The sequence below is a fragment of the Populus nigra genome, chromosome 19 (genome assembly GCF_951802175.1).
Source record: "Populus nigra chromosome 19, ddPopNigr1.1, whole genome shotgun sequence".
In the NCBI taxonomy this organism is placed as follows: Eukaryota; Viridiplantae; Streptophyta; class Magnoliopsida; order Malpighiales; family Salicaceae; genus Populus; species Populus nigra.
The window spans coordinates 7,729,843-7,748,464 of record NC_084870.1 but is presented as its reverse complement, the minus strand read 5'-3'; the positions used below and the strand labels follow the sequence as shown (position 1 = coordinate 7,748,464).

Below are 18,622 nucleotides of genomic sequence, written 5' to 3'. Positions count from 1 at the left end.
ATGGAGGCAAATGCATCTTCCCGAACCTATACAACTCCCTAACAAACTGGTATCAGAGGTAAGGGTTTGGTTTTGGATGAGTGATAATTGTGGGTGGGCTGTCATCACTCTGTCGGGTTCTCATGATCAGTGAGCATGGGAGCTAAGCTCCAGGTTCTGGATATTATGTTCAAATATTCCAGACATTTATATATAAGAGGAGATTTGTGAGGTGTATATACGAGAGAAAAACTATCTCATGTTGAAAAGTAATGAGAAAAGAGAGGTGTTTACATGTAAGATGGATATATAACTCATTAGTCTAGACTTTTGAATTGATAAAAAAAATAAAAAAATAATTATATTTTGATAATTTTATCGGGGATGTATTACGAAGAGAAAAGAATAATATAATGATAGGTACAATAAACATTTCAAATCTGTTTTTATAATTATTATACGATAACAACGGGTAAAGTTTAAAGATCTTGGAAACAATCGGATCAATGATGTTTTTCCTTCCTGGTTAAGAGCACTTCCGAATCTCAAGGTTCTCCTCTCGAGATGTAACCAGTTCCATGGCGTGATAATACTGAAGTTTGACGAAACAGAGTTGAGTTTCAGAAGTTGCACATCATTAACCTTTCTCGAAATAATTTTTCTGGTCAGTTGCCAACTCACTACATCGTTCAATTGCATAGAAACGAAGACAGCAGAAGCAAATCAATCAGCATATACGTACAAGATCTCAACAACAAACAAAGGTACAGAACAAGAGTTTGGCAATATCTTAGATTTCTTCATGGCCATTGATCTTTCATTCAACAAATTTGAAGGAGGCATTCCACAGCTCGAATCATTGGACCTTTCTCGAAACAATCTCCCAGGAGGGATTCCTAAACGAATGGCCGGTGCAACTTAATTTCCTTGCTGTATTCAATGTCTCTCACAAGCACCTTAGCAGACCCATACCACCTTAGAAATTGAAAGTTCTGAGGTAACATCTCCTCTCTTAAAAATATCATCCAAAATTAACATTACTGCGTTCTATTGTCTTTCTCTTTCGAATCCTAGTTTTTTATTTTTATTTTTAAAGAAAGAAAAACAGAAGTGTTGGGATATAGAATAATGATGCTCAAAAGTCTAGTGTAAAAGCTATTTTTGTGATTAAATAAAGAAAGAAAAACAGAAGTGTTGGGATATAGAATAATGATGCTCTACAGCTCTAGTGTAAAAGCTATTTTTGTGATTAAAAGTAGGGATGATAACGTATACTAATACCGACTAACTCGTAGGGTATGAAATTTTTAGATCTTTTTTTTGGGTTCGGGTTAGATTTGGGTAAAACTTAATGGCAACAAATCCTCGCCTGTAAGATCCTGACCATTCGTATATAAGAGCACCATACGGTTGCTATGTAAGCCTGCATTTTAATGAAGCACTCAATCCCTTTTCTTTTCTGGGTCACTTTTTTTTACCTCAATTGACAGTGCAGAATACAGATGCAACTCACAATCCTCTTACGGAGCGTGTTATTACACATCTTTTCTGGAATGAACATGGAAATTCTAGTTTTCTTGCATTAGAATAGAAAGATGGAAAGGTCCGCGAAGATCTCCATTTATTGCCAGTAAGGATGGCTAACGGCAATTTCGAGGGATGATTGGTGGTCATCGGACGGACCTTTCTTGGATAAAACTGAAGAGTGGGTAACAAAGTTTAATAACAAAAAGGATAAGCGTGCCCAGAAGCTCAAACTCAAATTTAGGATGAATTGCAAAGAGTTTCATCAATTTCATTAGTGATATACTTGAGACTTGCAATAAATCATGATCTTAGATTCTTAGAAACTTGAACTAAAATAAGACAAATCTGAAGAGACATTCAAATATGAATGTGCATGGCATCTACTAGCAACAAACCTGAGCTGAATTCATGAACCAGTTGAAAGAAAATTTCTGTAGTACGTTCTCTTATGAATTTACATGGCATCTGCTTTTTTTCTTAAACATGAGCAGCAACCTACTAAGAATTTACATTTCTCAACGTCAACTCCCCAAACAACGTACATATAGGGAAACAATTGGAAACATGAAAAAATTCAAAACACAGTGGAAAAGGACTAAAAAAAAAGACAGAAATAAACTTTTCAAGAGCTCCCTCTGACACCAATACTTGCTGCTTGCTTTTCTAAACTCATTAGAAGGATGGAAGACAGATCTAATTAGCGTGGAGATGCCCATCCTTTAAGTGAAGTGCAGAACTGGAAAACAATCTGGGTTTCATCTACAGAGATTGTTTGTGCATGCTAATGAGTCAAATCCTCACTCCCAACACCAACACTTGACTTGTCAATCATACGCACATTGTACTGTTCATATACCCTTGCCCTATTTTCTGCCCACCATTGTTCTGCTTGTTTCTCACTGAACCGCTTTCGACTGCATTTATAAATTTGATCAAAATTTAAAACTGCACCACTGGAACCATGATCGAATTCATTTCTAGAACTCAATTAAGATGTCACAAATTACCGGGAAACTGTATGGTTATGATTTTTATCAAAAAAAAAACATGAAGGGACCTCCAGATTTGTTCCATGGCATATGCAAGAAAAGAATGCAAGGTTGATAGGACCAAAACTTGTCTAATGTCTTTCCATCACAACTCAATTGTGGGATGAGACTGCTATCAAAGTTGTTTTCAAGTTGAAGGCGGAAGCTGAATTAAGCAACCGCACTAAAACAAGAACCTGCTTTATGGCAAGTTAGAATGTAATAGAGACAAATGGGCAATATGCTATTAGAAGTGTGAGCCTGGGCATGTAGCCACTGACTATACAATCTAATTGATCAGAGACATTTGGGTAAGATTTGGATAGCCAACCTGGCCTGAGAACAACGCACCTGAAGCGCACTCGCTTAAGATCCTTGATACCTCCAGGTTGAGAGGTGAGTGTTATATATACACCGGGCTCATCTTGCTCAACCCATTCAGCTTCATGTCCTTCTTTGGTTCTGCTTCCATTTTTTGTTGTTGCTTCCAAATGGCCTTGTTTGTTGTGACCTGCAATGCGGTTGCTGGTGATGCTTGAACCATTCAAAAGCAACTGGTTATGCAATCCATTTGTGTCTGGTTCTTCGCATGTGATTTGACCATTCAAACGGTCAATAGTAGAAACATCATTGGAAGTAGGACTGGATCCAAATGAAGTAAACAAAGGTGATTTGATGCTTCGGCCCATTCCCACAGGTAGTCTTTCAGCCATGTCTTTTAACTATTAAGCACATAAAACAAAATTAATCATCAGCAAAAGATGCATCATTAACATAAAGTTGCTACAAGCAGGCATGATTGGCGACTATCCAACTGAGCATTGTTAAACTGCTTCTTGTTGCAAGTACAATAGACAATTGTTTTCATGCTAGTTATGATAAAGCAAAGCATGCAAGTATTCAATTTTCAAATCGATATTTTCAAAACAGCATTTATCTGCATTTTCACGAGTTCAAAGTTGCATTCCACGAGCTCCTATAAAGAACGGTTAATTTCTACAACTAGGAAATGAGAAAACCCGATTAAAAACGAACAAAGAGAGCATAAACCAAGTAAAAGAAAATCTAGGTATGTTTAAGCAATCCATAGTCAATCATACTGATGAAGATGAAATCCATCTTACTTGTGCAGTAAGAGACTTGATCACTTCTTTTGCTGCTTTGCATTTAGCAGTCTCTTCTCCTGCGATGGCTATTGCTTCCTTCAGCTGCATGGTTGTTCTTTCCAGCTCAACTTCTTGAAGCTGGGCTTTTCGAGTAAGACTTTCCACCTGAGAGACCAATTCGATAAGGAATAATAACGAGCAAGCAAAACAACCAAGCAAATGAAAACACTGAAATACCAGAGGTTTTAATCTTCGGTGCTCTTAGGCTGAAATGCCAAAATATCATAATTAGGATGTTAAATTTTAACGGTTGATAGTCTAGTCACAACAGAAACAACCAAGTCAATCCCTGTCATGCCTGTCGTATGAATGACCATAAACTAGTCTGCAATTATATACTACGTTTCCTTTTGAAATCAAATGGCAGGTAGCTTCCAGAAACAGATTGACCGGCATCAGAGATCACTTATACAGGCAGGTAGCTGCGGTGAAATTAAAACCACTAGCATTTCATGTTACTTGTTTGTCTTTCTTGGCCTTCACCAGTGATAAAGAACACATAGCCAAGTTATTCACTACACAATGGCATAAAGTTGGATGAAGATTTGAGGTTCAGCAATACAGAGCCGGGCAGAAAATGAATGCAGTAAACAGAGTATGCTTAACTAAAAAAGTTGTGCCATTTTGATGATTATCAGCTATTGAGAAATATATAAAACTGAAACACGCAGTCCTTTGTGTTTTCAAACAGTATCTAGTACATATGGTTAGCACAAACCATAAATAAAAAGGTTATACTGAAACTAGTGCACTTTGTCATATGTCCTTTCATACACTTTCAGAATGCTTCAACAAATTTCGAAGGAAAAATAGAAGAAAAGTCCTAGTGATTAACTAAATTACATGGATATGTGATTGAAAGGAACGAAAGTACATACCTGTGCTCTTAATTTAATAACCTCTTGGTTAAGGCACTCATTTTTCCTTTTAGCATCATCCACAACAATTTTTGGTGAGGTAAGTCCACCCAGAGTTGGGGTCGGCGTTGTTGATCGAGGGGGGCTAGGTCGTCTAGATATTGGTGATGTTGCTCGAGAAACAATTCTTGATCCAGGAACAGAAGCAGAAAAAAACTTCTTTGATGAACCAAACATAGGATTAAAAGATTTAGAAATATTAAGCGCTCCCCACTGGGAGCCTCCATTTGGAACAGGTGACACCCTGCTGCTATTGAATTCAAGTTTTTTGTTTCTCTTAGATCGGCTTTCTGCTTGCTTCAAGGATTCCATTGATGAAAATCTAGCTAGTTGTGCACGAGACCTGAAGTCCAACTTCTCATCTTTATCAATAAACTCACTCGGCCCTTGATTGACACTGCCTCTCCTACTCACAGAAGATTGAGAAGAAGCATCAGTCTCAATTGCTTTTCTTAGTTTGTTATAGCAATTATCACAAACACGGTAAGCTTTGTTTGGATTTGGTGCCATTGAAGCCTTGAGAGACTTCTTGCTGCTGCATGAATGGCAATAAACTAGTCCACAATTATAACAATTATGCCGCTTCCTTTTGAAGTTAAATGGTAGGCGGCAGCCAGAACACATAGACTGATCAACACCAGAGACCCACTTATGAAGGCAGATAGCTGCAGTAAAACTAGTACCACAAGCAATACTTTTTACTTGTTTGTCTTTCAGGGCCTCCACCAATGATGGGGAATTTCTATCATCTGTATCTCCGTGACCTAGTCTTCCATTTGCTCCCTTGCCCCAGGTGTAAACTTCAGTTTTTGAAGTTAAGACTGCAACATGATAAGCCCCACAAGCAATTTCCTCAACAAAACTCTTGGAGAGTTTTCCTTCAACACGAGTTGGGAGCTTTCCATCAGCTAGTGGATTGCCCAACTGACCATAAACAGGACTGCCCATTGTATACACATGGCCAGAGGTGGTTCGTGCAACTGTCAGACTATGTCCACATGCAACTTGGCAAAAATTGGGTTCAACAAGAGCAGCAACACATGTAGGAACCAACTTTGCTTCCTTGTCACCATGCCCAAGTTGACCTTTATCTCCATCTCCCCAGGTAAACAGTTTCCCTGAAGAGCAATTGCTGGAACTTGAATTTCCAACCATAACTTCTATGACTGCAGCAGTATGCCAAACACCACAGGCAGCTTGGACAGTGCGGAGCCCCTTGAGCGATTCCACTTCCTTTGGTAATGAAATGCTTTTTCGATCTCCATGACCCAGAACACCAAATGTGCCATCACCGAAAGTGAATAGTTGCCCAGCAGAGGTCACCACTGCAGTATGCCAGGGTCCACAAGAGATGGAAGAGACATGTATGCCTTCCAAGGGTCCATTCACTCTTTTTGGAACCCAGTGACTTACCTCGTTTCCATGTCCTAAAAGACCAAAATTATAAGTTCCATCACCCCATGTGTACAGATCACCAGAAAGTGTTACAGCACATGTGTGGTACTCCCCACATGCTACAAGCTCAATATTTGTATTACTGAGGGCATCGATAAGTTTGGGATGCATAACATCAGAATCTACACCATGCCCAAGCCTGCCCCCAGATTCCTCACCCCAGGAGAAAATCTCTCCCTGCTTGGTCACTAAGGCTGCATGTTGTCCACCACAGGCAATGTTCTGGACATCAAGTACAACTGCAGATTCCAGAGCTTTAGGAAACAAAGAATCCATTTTTACACCAAAATAACTTCCAGCTCTATGAGTTCCACCGCCTAGCACACCATCCCCCGTTCCTTCACCCCAAATGAAAACATCCCCCAACGCACCACCATCATCATGACCAGAACCTTGACTCAATGAGCTAACAGCACTTGATAGGCTAACTCTAAAAGCATCCACTGCCATTGCCTTCATATGACCATGTACACTGTCTGAGCCTCCAGATGATAAAGAATGTACTGAACCACTAGCAGAGTCTGAAGGGAAAAAACCTTTTGGGGGAACAGCATATAATACCACATCAGAAAATGCTTTATCCAAACCATTCTTGGGGGGACTTTCATATGGACTATTAAGGCGATGGTGATCCGCATCCTGAATGAAGGTAAAGAAAATCCCTTGCATCATCAACAAATTGAAGGTGGGTGTGCACGGGGAAGATGTAAAGTAGAGAAGTGTACCTTCTGCGAACCGTCATTACTACCAAATGGAGAATTCAGAGGGGAGCTTCTGCGAGTATAAGTCCTAGGGCTGTTTGCCTCAGATGGAATTCCATCACTCCTTGATTCCGTTCTCCATTTTTGGTGATGACTGCGTGAAATTAATGCTTTTAAACCACTAAACCATACCTCAGCTTCGTCTTTATCCTTGCAAATCTGGTAAGAAAGATCACGTCATCAGATTTACAATAAATTCAAAACTAAAAAGCTGTTTAAAACTGTTCCTACCTGTCATGACACGTAAGTCATGGAAACAATCAAATGGATAAATAGGAGTAGAAATTAACTCATAAATAGAAGAGAATGACTACAGCAAACAAATTCTTACCAAATCCAGTGATCTGTCATTATAAATAAGAGAAAACGACTGATACTCCTTCTCAGGGCGTGGATACCTTTGAAAGATTGGCTGGAAAAATTGGACCATGTTAATCAGTACAAAACATAAGGAGGAATTCTTTTGTGGATTCATGATGGCACATATGAAATTTGGAAACAAACTATTCTAACACAAACAATTGCATGGGAATAAAATTTGAAGAAGGAATTGTCATGATACTGCAACAGATGATCCTGGTTGAAAAGCATAGCTGACTGGTTGTGGTGCACCAAGTGGGGAGAAAGTTAGAAAGGAGAATACTTAATGGGGCCACTAGTTTTTTAAAATATAGCAAATGGGGCTTCTTCTCTGGTGCAATGGCAAGAATCCTGAACCATGAAGCGCGTGCCTTAACCTCAAGGTTATTTCAGGCAGATATAGTGGAAGTTGGGGCCACTTGCAGATCACCCTAGTGGGACTCCATTTTATTTGGACCAGCACTCGGTAATGGTGTTTTATGGACAAATTCAATGAAAAATTAGAAAAAAAAATTACTCTGAGTGAGCATTTGTTTATGTGGATTAAAGATGCAAAAGTTTATTATTGGAGCACCATAGCCAACTCTATGCCAACCAGGATAAGTTCTTGACAACAAGTAATATTGCATTTAGAAAGTTCCCTAAACATTCTAATAATGCTTTAATTAAATCAAAGGGGTTTCGAAGGAAGAAAAGAGAGAGAAGCAGGAGTAACAACATTAGATTCACAGGTAGCTCTAAAAATTATAACAAGCAGCCTGCATGTAGCTGCAGTCTATAAATAACATCAAATTCAAGGAAGAGTATCTAAGTAAACCACAATAATTTCAAACCAAGAACTTACTGTTCGCTGCCCAGATATGATTTTAGATACATGACTTAGTCTGAGATGTTTCTCCTCTTTCCCAGAGAACCATATCAAAACAGACTCATCCTGAAAGCAATGCACATTCAACCATTTAGAATTTCTAGTAGGAAGAATCTAATTAAAAAATAAGGCAAAGACCAATATGCATCAGAACATGCTGGGTGCGCCCTAAATGAAAAAAAAAGGAAAAAAAAAAGATCAAATTGTTGAAGACAAAGATGTACCAGCACCTTACAAGAAAAACTAATCCCCTGCCCAACTGGGCCGACCTCATAAATAAATTAACTTACATTACAAATTTCTTGCACGGACAATATAATGGAGGTTTAGTTTTTGTTGAGCTGATTGTCAGACTAAAGCAATGATGTTAATGAGAGGGGGGGGGGGGGGGGGGGGGGGGGGGTTGGGTTGCATGTATTAAGAGACAAATATCAGTAAAAAAATTTGGACCAAACTTACATTGGAAAGACGGAATGGACAGAACTTTGGCTTTCCCCTTCTTCCATACTTGAGCAAGTAAGCCCCTTTCTTTAAAGCTGTGATGGCCTGTTGTAAAGATCATTCAAGAACCTAACTTATGCATGTTCGGCACATTCTTAAGCAGAAAGCTAAATGAAAGTATGTTCAGCACATTCTTAAGCAGAGAGCTAAATGAAAGTGAAATGGTAAATGCCATATTCAAATGGCTAAAAAAAATCCGAAGAGATTCATACAGATTTGAATAAGGTTGGAGGGTGAAAATGAACAGTATGTCTGACAAAAATGCACTTCACAATCCTTTCAAAAATTTAGAGAGAGAGAGAAAGGAGACTAAAAGCACAGCACAGCTAACCATCTGGGAAGATGTCAAATCTAAGTCTTAGTGTAGTAACTCATTTTGCAAGAGATTCAATCTAGCCAGTCAGCCTTCTCAATCAATATAAAAGCACCAGCATAAATTCAGGATATCAATTATTTGTTTTCCTTTATTGCCTGAATAAAGATGATTAACAGATTTGAACCCAACCTGGATTACTCTCCTAGGACATATATTTCCACACATCACTTAACCTGATCACATCTATAATACCAAAAGAAAAAATTACAAGAGGACCTAGGATTGGACTGGAGATGAGAAATTCAAGTTTTTCACTTCAATGTCAACTAATTATCTTCTGATAAATGTCGTCATAATTTACATTGACTTCTCCCTGTCCTAATTTCAACACCCATACATTTCTTAATTTCCTACTCACTCCACCACCACCAATACCTTGCTCCTTCATCCTTTCATTAAGTTCTCAACAACAAAGCATTTCTTTGCAGAAAAATCTAGAGTAAAACCACCATTCCAGCCCACAGTTGTTTAACCATTCGGATTCTAAACCCTCTCCTCAACACTGACAAAGCCATTTAGAATCATATAACAAAGCAAACAAGGCCTTATCTAACCATGACCCAGAAACTGTCGACATACAATCAGCATTTCACTTAATCCCACGAAAAATTCTGTGAAACCATTAATTTTCATAAATCACCTTAATCATCTAAATAAACTCAACTAAACGATAACAGAATAAAAAAATAAAAAATAAACACAAAAAAAAATGAAATTAGAAGAAATACCTGTTCGATGTCTCTTTCAACAGGTCCAGTTCTACCAAGATCCGAAGCCATTCTATCACCCCTTAACATTAAATCCCCAACAATAAAAACCCAAAAAAAAAAAAAGAATCTAGTATTTCAAATTAACCATTTTCAAAAAAACCAAACCCTTCCATCCAATTCAATTGAAAACCCTAAGAACAACAGAAATCCACACTCACAGCCAACTCAACTCGACCATCAAGATCACTCACTCGCTGAATCACCAGCTCAATCAGGTCCAAAACTCACAGAAATTCTTTCACTTCAGAGTAACTTCAATTTGAAGTTCATAACAATAAATGGGGTGAATACTTAACCAATCTGATAAAAAATAGGAGAAAAAAGAGTGAAGTCCAGTGATTTTGGAGCTTGAAGATAAAACTAAGTGTCTATTTGGATAGAGAGAGAAAGTGAGGGAAAATTTAGGAAAGCATTATATATATATATATATATTCATCTGATTATTGAAGTTTCTATGTGCAAGAGAGAGACCAAAAGCTTTTTGCTACTTTTTTTTCCTCTCTCAAGTGAGGAGGAGTGCTTTTATTTTATTTTATTTTATTTTATGGAGCTCAAGGGAAGACTGAAGAGAGAGAATAAAGAAATGGCAAAAAAGTGGATTGGGATAAACCCACAAATTTAATTTGACATTTAGTTTTTTTTTCCCTAATTGATGTTAGTTATGCTATTAGTTACTGTTCTTGTTTTCATCTTCTTTTTCTTTTTGTTGTCTGTTTGGTGTCTGAGAAAGTGAAAACTCGGATTCTATTGACTAAAAAAAAGGTGAAAGGGTACTGAAGGCCTTGCTAGTACGCAGTATTTTACATGAACAGTCAATTTGAATTATCCATTTTTTTTTCTTTTTTATCCGTTTTTCACTGCGATTAATGCTAATTAACTACTAGTCTACTTCCACTTTACCAGAAAAGTGGATGTTGATTAATCCTCACTGGTTTTTTACCTAGATTTTCCCATCGGCAATTGTAACTTTTTTTCTTTTTAACTAATTATAACAAAAGTTAAAAGAGATTAGTATTTTGCTGTATATATTACACGATGAAACTATGATTTTGCCCTTGATTGGCAAAATCAGTTGGCTTTTTTATTTTTTTAGTTTAACGTGAGTGTCCGGACTAGTTTGTTCGCACCTCGACTAATCTCACGGGCCCTAAACTTGATGACCATATAAACCTCCAGTGGTCATCATATAAACAACCACAAAACTCGAACCTAAAACCACAAAGAAAGTAAACTTCTTGGTCCCAAACTCTTATCACTGGGTCACCATCTAGATAGTTAAATTAGTTGGCTTTGTTTTAAGGGCTGGGAGGCTTTTTGTATAGTACCCATTAGTTATTACACGAAAAAATGAGGTTAGATTGTTTTTTTGCATTTTTATTTACGCCATATAATTATTTTATTATCCTTGACATCAAAAATATATTAAATTTTGGTGAGAGCTTTTTTAGTCTTTGACTTACTTTTTAAACAATTAAATTACATCATTGCTCTTAGAATGTAAAAAACTTTACCTTTAATTTATCTTTTACATTTGGCTATTTGATAATTGTTTAATATCATTAGAAGCATCATGATAATTTTATAAATAAATAAATAAAAGATCTGGATGCATTTGAAAAGTATCTAGCGGGTTCGTACGACGCGTGCGATGTCATCCTATGCTCAAAACCTTGCTTGTAGGGTGGCGATCGAAGTTTCTCGACATCTCCTCCACGTACAGGCAGCACATATGATGTAATTATTATCGATGTGGTGCATATGGCTTTTTTCTTTTCTTTTTTCCTCTTCCCTACTTGATTTTCATGCTAACCTTGAAAAAATTCAAATTAACCCTTGAAGTTTGTTGTCCTCAAAATTTCATTCTTGTTCTATTCATTGCAGTTTTGTTTATTTATAATAATTTATGAAGTTAAGGATTTTTTTCAGTTTCATCCCCAATAGATATTTTCATCTATTATATTTGGTTCTCATTCTTTTGACTACTATTTATTTGATTTTATATGGTTTTTTCAATTCATCATTCTTGAGTTTTTCCCTATCAAATTTATTGTTTTTTTTATTATTGTATTTTTTTCCTTGCAAGATTTTTCTAAATTGATTTTTTTTATTTCATCATTTAACATTCAATTAATCAACTGTTTAGCTTCTTAGTTGAGTATGAGTCTTGAATTTAACGGATTGTGAGTTTAAAAGATTAACCTTGGTTTACGAAGTTGACATGAGTTTTCTCTTTTTTTTTTCATCCTCTGGCATTTTGTTATTTTTTTCTTCACTTTCTATGAGATTTTTTAATCATTTTGAAAACAACATGGTTTGCCTTGATTTTTTTTTTTTTACTTTGTTAAATTTATTTTTTCTAAAAGAATTTTATTTTGAAATTAAATTAAATGAATTGATTTCACCATTCAACATTTAATTTTTAAGATGTTAAGCTTTTAGGTTGAGCCTGAATCAAGAATTTAATAGACTGCAGGTTTAAGAGTTTAAGTCAACTTTACAAGGTTCACTCAGGCTTTCTTGGTTTTATTTATTTATTTAAGCTATTTTTTTTATATCATCCTCCAACATTCTTTTCACTCACTTTCTAGTGGATTTATCTTTATTTTTCAAATAACAAGGGATGCCTCGAGTTTTTTAGGTCTTTGTTAAATTTAGCTTCTTTAAAAGGAATTTTATTTTTTCTAATTAAATTAAATTTATTAATTTCACCATTCAGCAATTAATTTGGTGGGTCTTAAGGTTCCTAGTTTAGTCCATGTTAATGATTTAACAGATTATAGACTTGAGAGATTAATTCAGGTTTATAAAGTTCACCCAAGCTTACTTGGTTTTTTCAATTCTTCCTTCTTCTTCTTTTTATTTGTTTCATCCACCAATATTTTGTTATTTTTGTTTATTCATTTTTCATGAGATTTTTTTGTGGTTTTGAAATTAACAAAGGTTAAGTTGATTTTTTTTTTCAATCTTTGTTAAATCTAACTTTTTTTAAAAAAAATATTTTTTAATTAAATTAAATTAATTACATGAGAGTAAGCATGAAATGCTCGATGCATAATTTTTTATTTTTGTATGCTCACTGCTCTAACAACACGTGCAACCTATTTCAGTTACCAGAATTTTAGATTTTTTTTGTTCCTTTCAAAACATTGATATTATACTAACACTCTTTCTTATGTTGGCACAAAATTATGTGACAAGCCATTTATCTAGTACAATCTATTAGGTAGTGTTTAATTATTGTTCCAAGACACAAGAGACGAAGACAATGGAAACAAAAATATGCTTGGTTTAAGAAACAGTGACATAAAAATAAATGTGTCCTTGAAACAATTTTAGAGTAAATTTATATACTTCCAAAACATGAGGTACAAAGGAGACATGTCTTTAAAGACTATTTATATATTTTTATTTCTAAAATATATTTGTAAGAAAATTTCAATTCTAAAATTATCTAACTAAGACATGTAAGGATAAAACATGTTATTAGTATATTTTTTAACCCAACTTGGGAGGCCGATTCAAGACAAAGTCACTAGTTGAGGTTTAGGTTACAAGTCGGGTTGATCCAGGTTGACCTGAGTCGACATAAAAATAAAAGTTGTTGTTGTCGTAGTTTTAAACCTGATTCGAGGGTTAACCCAGAACAAAGGTCAGGTAATGAGTGGAGTTGACCGTTGACTTTAGTTAATATAAGAACAAAAATGATTATTATTATAGTTTTAAAACCTAATACGAGGTCAACTTGGGGTAAGGCCTAAGTCATATGTTAAGAGAGTCAACATAGAATAAAAATAATTATTATTAAAGTTTAAAAACTTGATTTGGGAGTTAACCAGGAATAAAGCCTAAATCATGGACCAGGAGGTCAAGTCAGGGGTCGACTAGAGCATGATCCATGTCACAAAAAAAATAGTCAACGAGGGTTAATCTGAGTCAACGTAACAAATAAAAATAAATATTATCGCAATTTTAAAACATGACTCAGGAGTCGAGATGAGACAAGGTTCAATTCACTGATCAAGAGAGTCAACTTGTCTAACCCAGATTTTTTTTAAAAAAAAAATCAAAGCAATTTTGATTTGACCATTTTGTTTCAAAAAACAATCAATGGGTTTTTTACCATTGTTTTATCCTGAGTTGCCTGTGTTTTTTACTGGGTTAAGTCAAGTCAATCTTTTCTCTATTTTTTCTTATACTCAGACCAGTCCAGACCCTGGATCAACTAGTCAAGTTAGTCCTGATTTTATAAATAGGATTATTATAATATTATTAATTTCAACACTCAAAATAAACTAAAATAAAAGGAAAATATCTAATATTTTTTAAAAAAATATGTAAGTTTGACAAAAATATATATATTAAGTGTAAAATAGATTTTTTTTATATTTTTATGTCTTTTTCCACCATAATCAAACAAAATACATAAACAATCACTTCCTTTTGCACGTCACCATCAAATATAATTTTGATTTTTTTTTAATCTTGTTTCCTCTATCTTCACTATTCTTATCTTTTTTTGTCTAGAGACAATAATTGTTTTGAATTTTATTTTTTATTTATAATCCTTATATTATTTTCAAAAAAATTTAGAGTGTGTTTAACATTGTATTATTGAAATAAAACATGTTTTTTTAAAAGTGTTTTGAATTAAAAATATATTAAAATAATATTTTTTTATTCTTAATATTAATGCATTAAAACTATAAAAAATATTTAAAAAATCATTAATGTGATATTTTATAAACAATAAATATTTATTTAAAAAAAAATGGTTACAATGTCAAGTGAATATTTAGGGATAAAACCAAATTCCTCACGGTTCGAAGCCTAGATGGGCCATCCATGCTCTAATATTAATACATTTTTTTTTGTAATTTTATTTTTGCTAGAAGGCAACCTATTTAAAACAAATAGGTTTTAGCAAATAAATATTTTGGTTTTAATTATTTTAAAACAAATTTGATATAATTAATAAATAATATGATATTTTTAAAATTTTCAAAACTTTTAAAAATTATTTTTCGTTCAAAATAATTTTTTTTTTTAAATCAAATTAAATTTTTTTTTAACTAAAGGTGTTTTTAGTTCACTAATTTTTCTAACAATAAACAATCACATTAAAATTTAAAAAATAATTTCTAAAAAACTACTTTAACAAACAGACCTGACAATAAATGACAAACGAAGAACCTAGCACGAAATAACAAGAATTAAGACTCTAATAAGCAATTTCTCTCTCCGGCCATTGACTCCTATAAGCCTGTCTTGAAAACCAATCAACTAGCTGATCCCAGGCACGTGGCATCAATCTACTTAAATGAACGTAAGCCTTTTTTTACTTTATATAAGAAAATCATCATGAACCTGCCTGAAGGGAATTATTTTTATTTTATAGTTAAGGAGATGAAATTTATTTTGAAATCTTATACATTTAAATATTAAAACTAATAATTTGAATAGACGATATCAATATAATATAAAAAAGAGTGACTTTAAGGTTGTCTGAAAAGGAAGTTTAGCCTCGAACTATCAATTAACGGGAAAGCCAGTTTTTTTTTTTTTTTAAAAAAAAAATCTCTAAACATCAAATAAAAAAAACCCGTGTACCACTAGAAAACACAATATTGCGACAAATGTCTTAGAATTTAGGATCTGGCTTGATCAAACACATGAAGCATAAATTTTAGCAACACTCTGACAATGTTTACACCAAATTCCAGGTAGAGATCCAAGTGTCCTGACATTATCTGGAAAAAAGTGAAAAATGGAGTGGTTGAGCATGCAGAGATGACCCAGTTCAACTTGGAATTTGACAAATGTGAGCAGCACAAGAAAAAAGAAGTATTCCATTCCCTGCTGGTTAAAGAGCATGTGCAAAGTGGCTTGAACTTCCACGGATACGTCCATAATGCCCCTAACTACAGCCCCTTTCTCTTTCCAAACCCTGTTGATCGGGACCAACATGACAGTGGGTGCACTTTTGAGAAAAGCAGCCATTAGCCACACAAGTCAGAGAAATTTCTGGTCCCCTTTCTTTCTTCTGCCTCCATATTGGTCCTACCTTGGTGTGAGATGATGTGCTTATCAGCACGAACCCAACCACCACGTAAAACACTCAAAAAGACCAAGTGATGCAAATCAGGAGACAGAGGAAGGCACCCTTTAACTCACGAAGTCTACTGGGCAGAGGAGACGTGTGGGATACAAAGAATCTTGAAAGCTGCTGTAAGCTTATTAGCTGTTAGTTATTATTATCCTAGTTAGCTATTAGTTTCCTAATCAAATTAGTATTTGTTGTTATAAGTTTATTAGCTGTTAGTTATTTTATCCTAGTTAGCTGGTAGTTTCCTAGTCAAATTAGTATCTGGTATTAATTACTTATTAGATTGTGATTCCTTAGCTGAAGGGTATTTGAGAGGAGAACAGAACAAAATATAGGCAGTTTCGTGTTCTTGGCAATTGCTTTTCTTTAAACATAAATTGGAGTGATTCCTCTACAGAGAGATTCTGTGTTATTAGTTACTTACTGCTCTTATTAGATTCAACGAGAGGTTGAACCAGAGAGCATTTACATCACCAAGCCCTGGCCTCATTCATTGCTCCAAATAGTGCCCTGTCGAACCTCAAATCGAAGGCTGAAGTTCATATACGAACTCAAACTTAAAACCAACTCTTAAAAGTTCAGGTGTCAACGTATAATATAACATCAATTTTAGAGAGAACAACCCCTACTGCTTCTCCGAGTTGAAATCCACAATATTTTTCACTTTAGCCTTTCTTCTTTTATTGCTCAATTGGTCAAATATAGATACAGTGACTTTCTTCTGTAAATGATAAGGACTCCTTCAAAATTATTGAATGTGCATGCCTATCTGGTCTAGAGAGGCAGGCACACGCATGATGTAAAATCTTTTCAAGGAACCGTGTGGTATAGGCTTTCATTGATTAGGTTCATCTTTTTGGCCAACTGGAACTATGACCCATAACAAGGATTAATTTACTTCTCAGAGGATTTCCTTTGGTGAAGCTAAACCATTTCTAACATTTAATCATGTGCTAACTACTAATGGCATGATCGTGAGAGGATCAGAACATCATCAGGTTCAGGCAACGTGCCTTGCTGGAAAAATAAAAAACAGCCAAATATGGGCTTAGATAACCAACTTTATGTGAAGAAAAAAAAAGGAAGAAGGAAATTCTAGCATTAATAGTTGGATGTGATACACTAGAATTTTGATGCTAGAATTTCCATTTTCTCTTCTTGCTTGAAGTTGGTGTGATTTTTTCAAGAAATTAAAGTCACAAGTAGGACCTTTTTCGGTGAATTAACAATATAACCACTTAACCCTATTTGAACATGAACGAACTTTGTAAGCAAGCCCTACCTTAATAGCTAATATATATAATCGTAGCAGAAATGGCGAGGACAGCAAGTAAGCGAAGACGGTTCCTTGGTTTAAACCATACTGCTGCATCAAGAAAGACTTGCGAGTGTGAATGAAATGAATGGTTTTTTCAGTCAGAATTAGAAAAAACATATATGGACTTTGGACACTAGAGGATTAATTAAGTTTCAATTTGAGGTTTCTGGATGGCCTTTACAGTTTTGGAACACTCGAAGCCCAGAAAAGATCATGAAGACATGCTGGGCCTTGACGTTCATGCTCCCATCCCCATGAATCAATGCATCATTCACTAGGTTTCAAGATGATGTTAGTGTGAGTTTTGAGTCGTGTTTTTCGGACAAGGTCCACCACGCCTTTCGTTTCCTAATGATAATGCATCCATTTTGTGCTGAGTCTGCTGACTGCTGAGGGCGCAAAATTGTGTTACCAGCACACCTTTTCTATTCTTTGTGGCACCATGGTGCATAAAAATGGAAAACACAGCACCCTCCACATTCACAAAGGAATCCTGAATGGTGCTAATCACATACATTATACCAACATGGCCGAAATAGTTTGGTTTCTAGGTTCTTATCAAAGGATTCATACTATAAGATCTATCATGATGAATTTCCAATGTGCCAATTGATTTATACATGTGATTTAATTTGATTTCTAGTTTGTTTTTGTGGTCAAATTGGATTTGAGTCTATTAGTTACATGTGATTTATTCATTTAATTCTTATATTGTAATTTGATATTTTTATATACAGCCAGCAGTTCACCGTTTCAAACTTCACTTTTAAACTTGTACTAGGAGCATCTTCAACGGAACTGCTAAATGGATAATCAAAAATAAAAAAAATAATATTTTAATTTTTCTTTATTTGTTTTTTATACTTCAAGGGAAAAGTTAAACAAAATACTAAAATATTTTTTTTTTCATAAATATTATTCCTGTATATCTCTTAAAAGAGCCAAAACTAACAAAGTGAAGTCAATAAAAAAATAAATCAACTAAATATAGACATGTGAAAAAAAAAATAACATTAAAATTATTAAAAAAATATAAAACACTTATTTATTTTATTTTAATAGAATTGATTTTTCAAATAGTTTTTTTCGGAATATATATGATAAAAAAATTATATTTACATATTTAAAATACTATTTTATTAACTGAACACAGTAGAAGAGGAGAGATGCATGCACCGATTCCCAAATTAGGAACCGTAACACCACGTTCCAAGAACATGTATATGACGGTATCTCTCTCTCTCTCTCTCTCTTCCCGTCTATTTTCTTGCTTTGTGGTGCTCTTCTTTATGGAGAGAATATATATATATATATATATATATATATATTGAAGGTTTTGACACTGATTAATTACTAGCTAGTACAATGGAGGAGCTTCAAATTGCTAAAGCAGAAGCTGAGGTTCTTAACATGGGAGCAACTAGGGCTATTACTCTACATTCGATGGCTCTTATGACCTAGAGGTTTCAATGGAAAGCTTGACAAAGACTACA

At 34.7% G+C, this 18,622-nt stretch overlaps 1 protein-coding gene across 2 annotated transcripts; it reads right to left on the bottom strand.

Annotated features, from left to right (window-relative positions):
- Positions 1–1,887: 1,887 nt before the first annotated feature.
- Positions 1,888–10,317, bottom strand: LOC133679916 (PH, RCC1 and FYVE domains-containing protein 1-like). 2 transcript variants are annotated; one of them, XM_062102652.1, is made up of 9 exons: positions 9,667–10,317; positions 8,521–8,607; positions 8,038–8,127; positions 7,165–7,245; positions 6,798–6,992; positions 4,579–6,711; positions 3,659–3,805; positions 2,886–3,256; positions 1,888–2,420 (listed from the first exon to the last, which is right to left on the bottom strand). In XM_062102652.1, exons 1-9 carry the CDS (start codon positions 9,733–9,735, stop codon positions 2,288–2,290), a joined length of 3,306 nt encoding a protein of 1,101 aa, XP_061958636.1. In that variant the 5' UTR covers positions 9,736–10,317; the 3' UTR covers positions 1,888–2,287. The 2 variants fall into 2 exon arrangements, with proteins under 2 accessions (XP_061958636.1, XP_061958637.1); XM_062102653.1 differs by lacking the exons at positions 7,165–7,245; positions 8,038–8,127; positions 8,521–8,607; positions 9,667–10,317 and having other exon boundaries at positions 4,579–6,525; positions 6,609–6,711; positions 6,798–6,963.
- Positions 10,318–18,622: the final 8,305 nt, after the last annotated feature.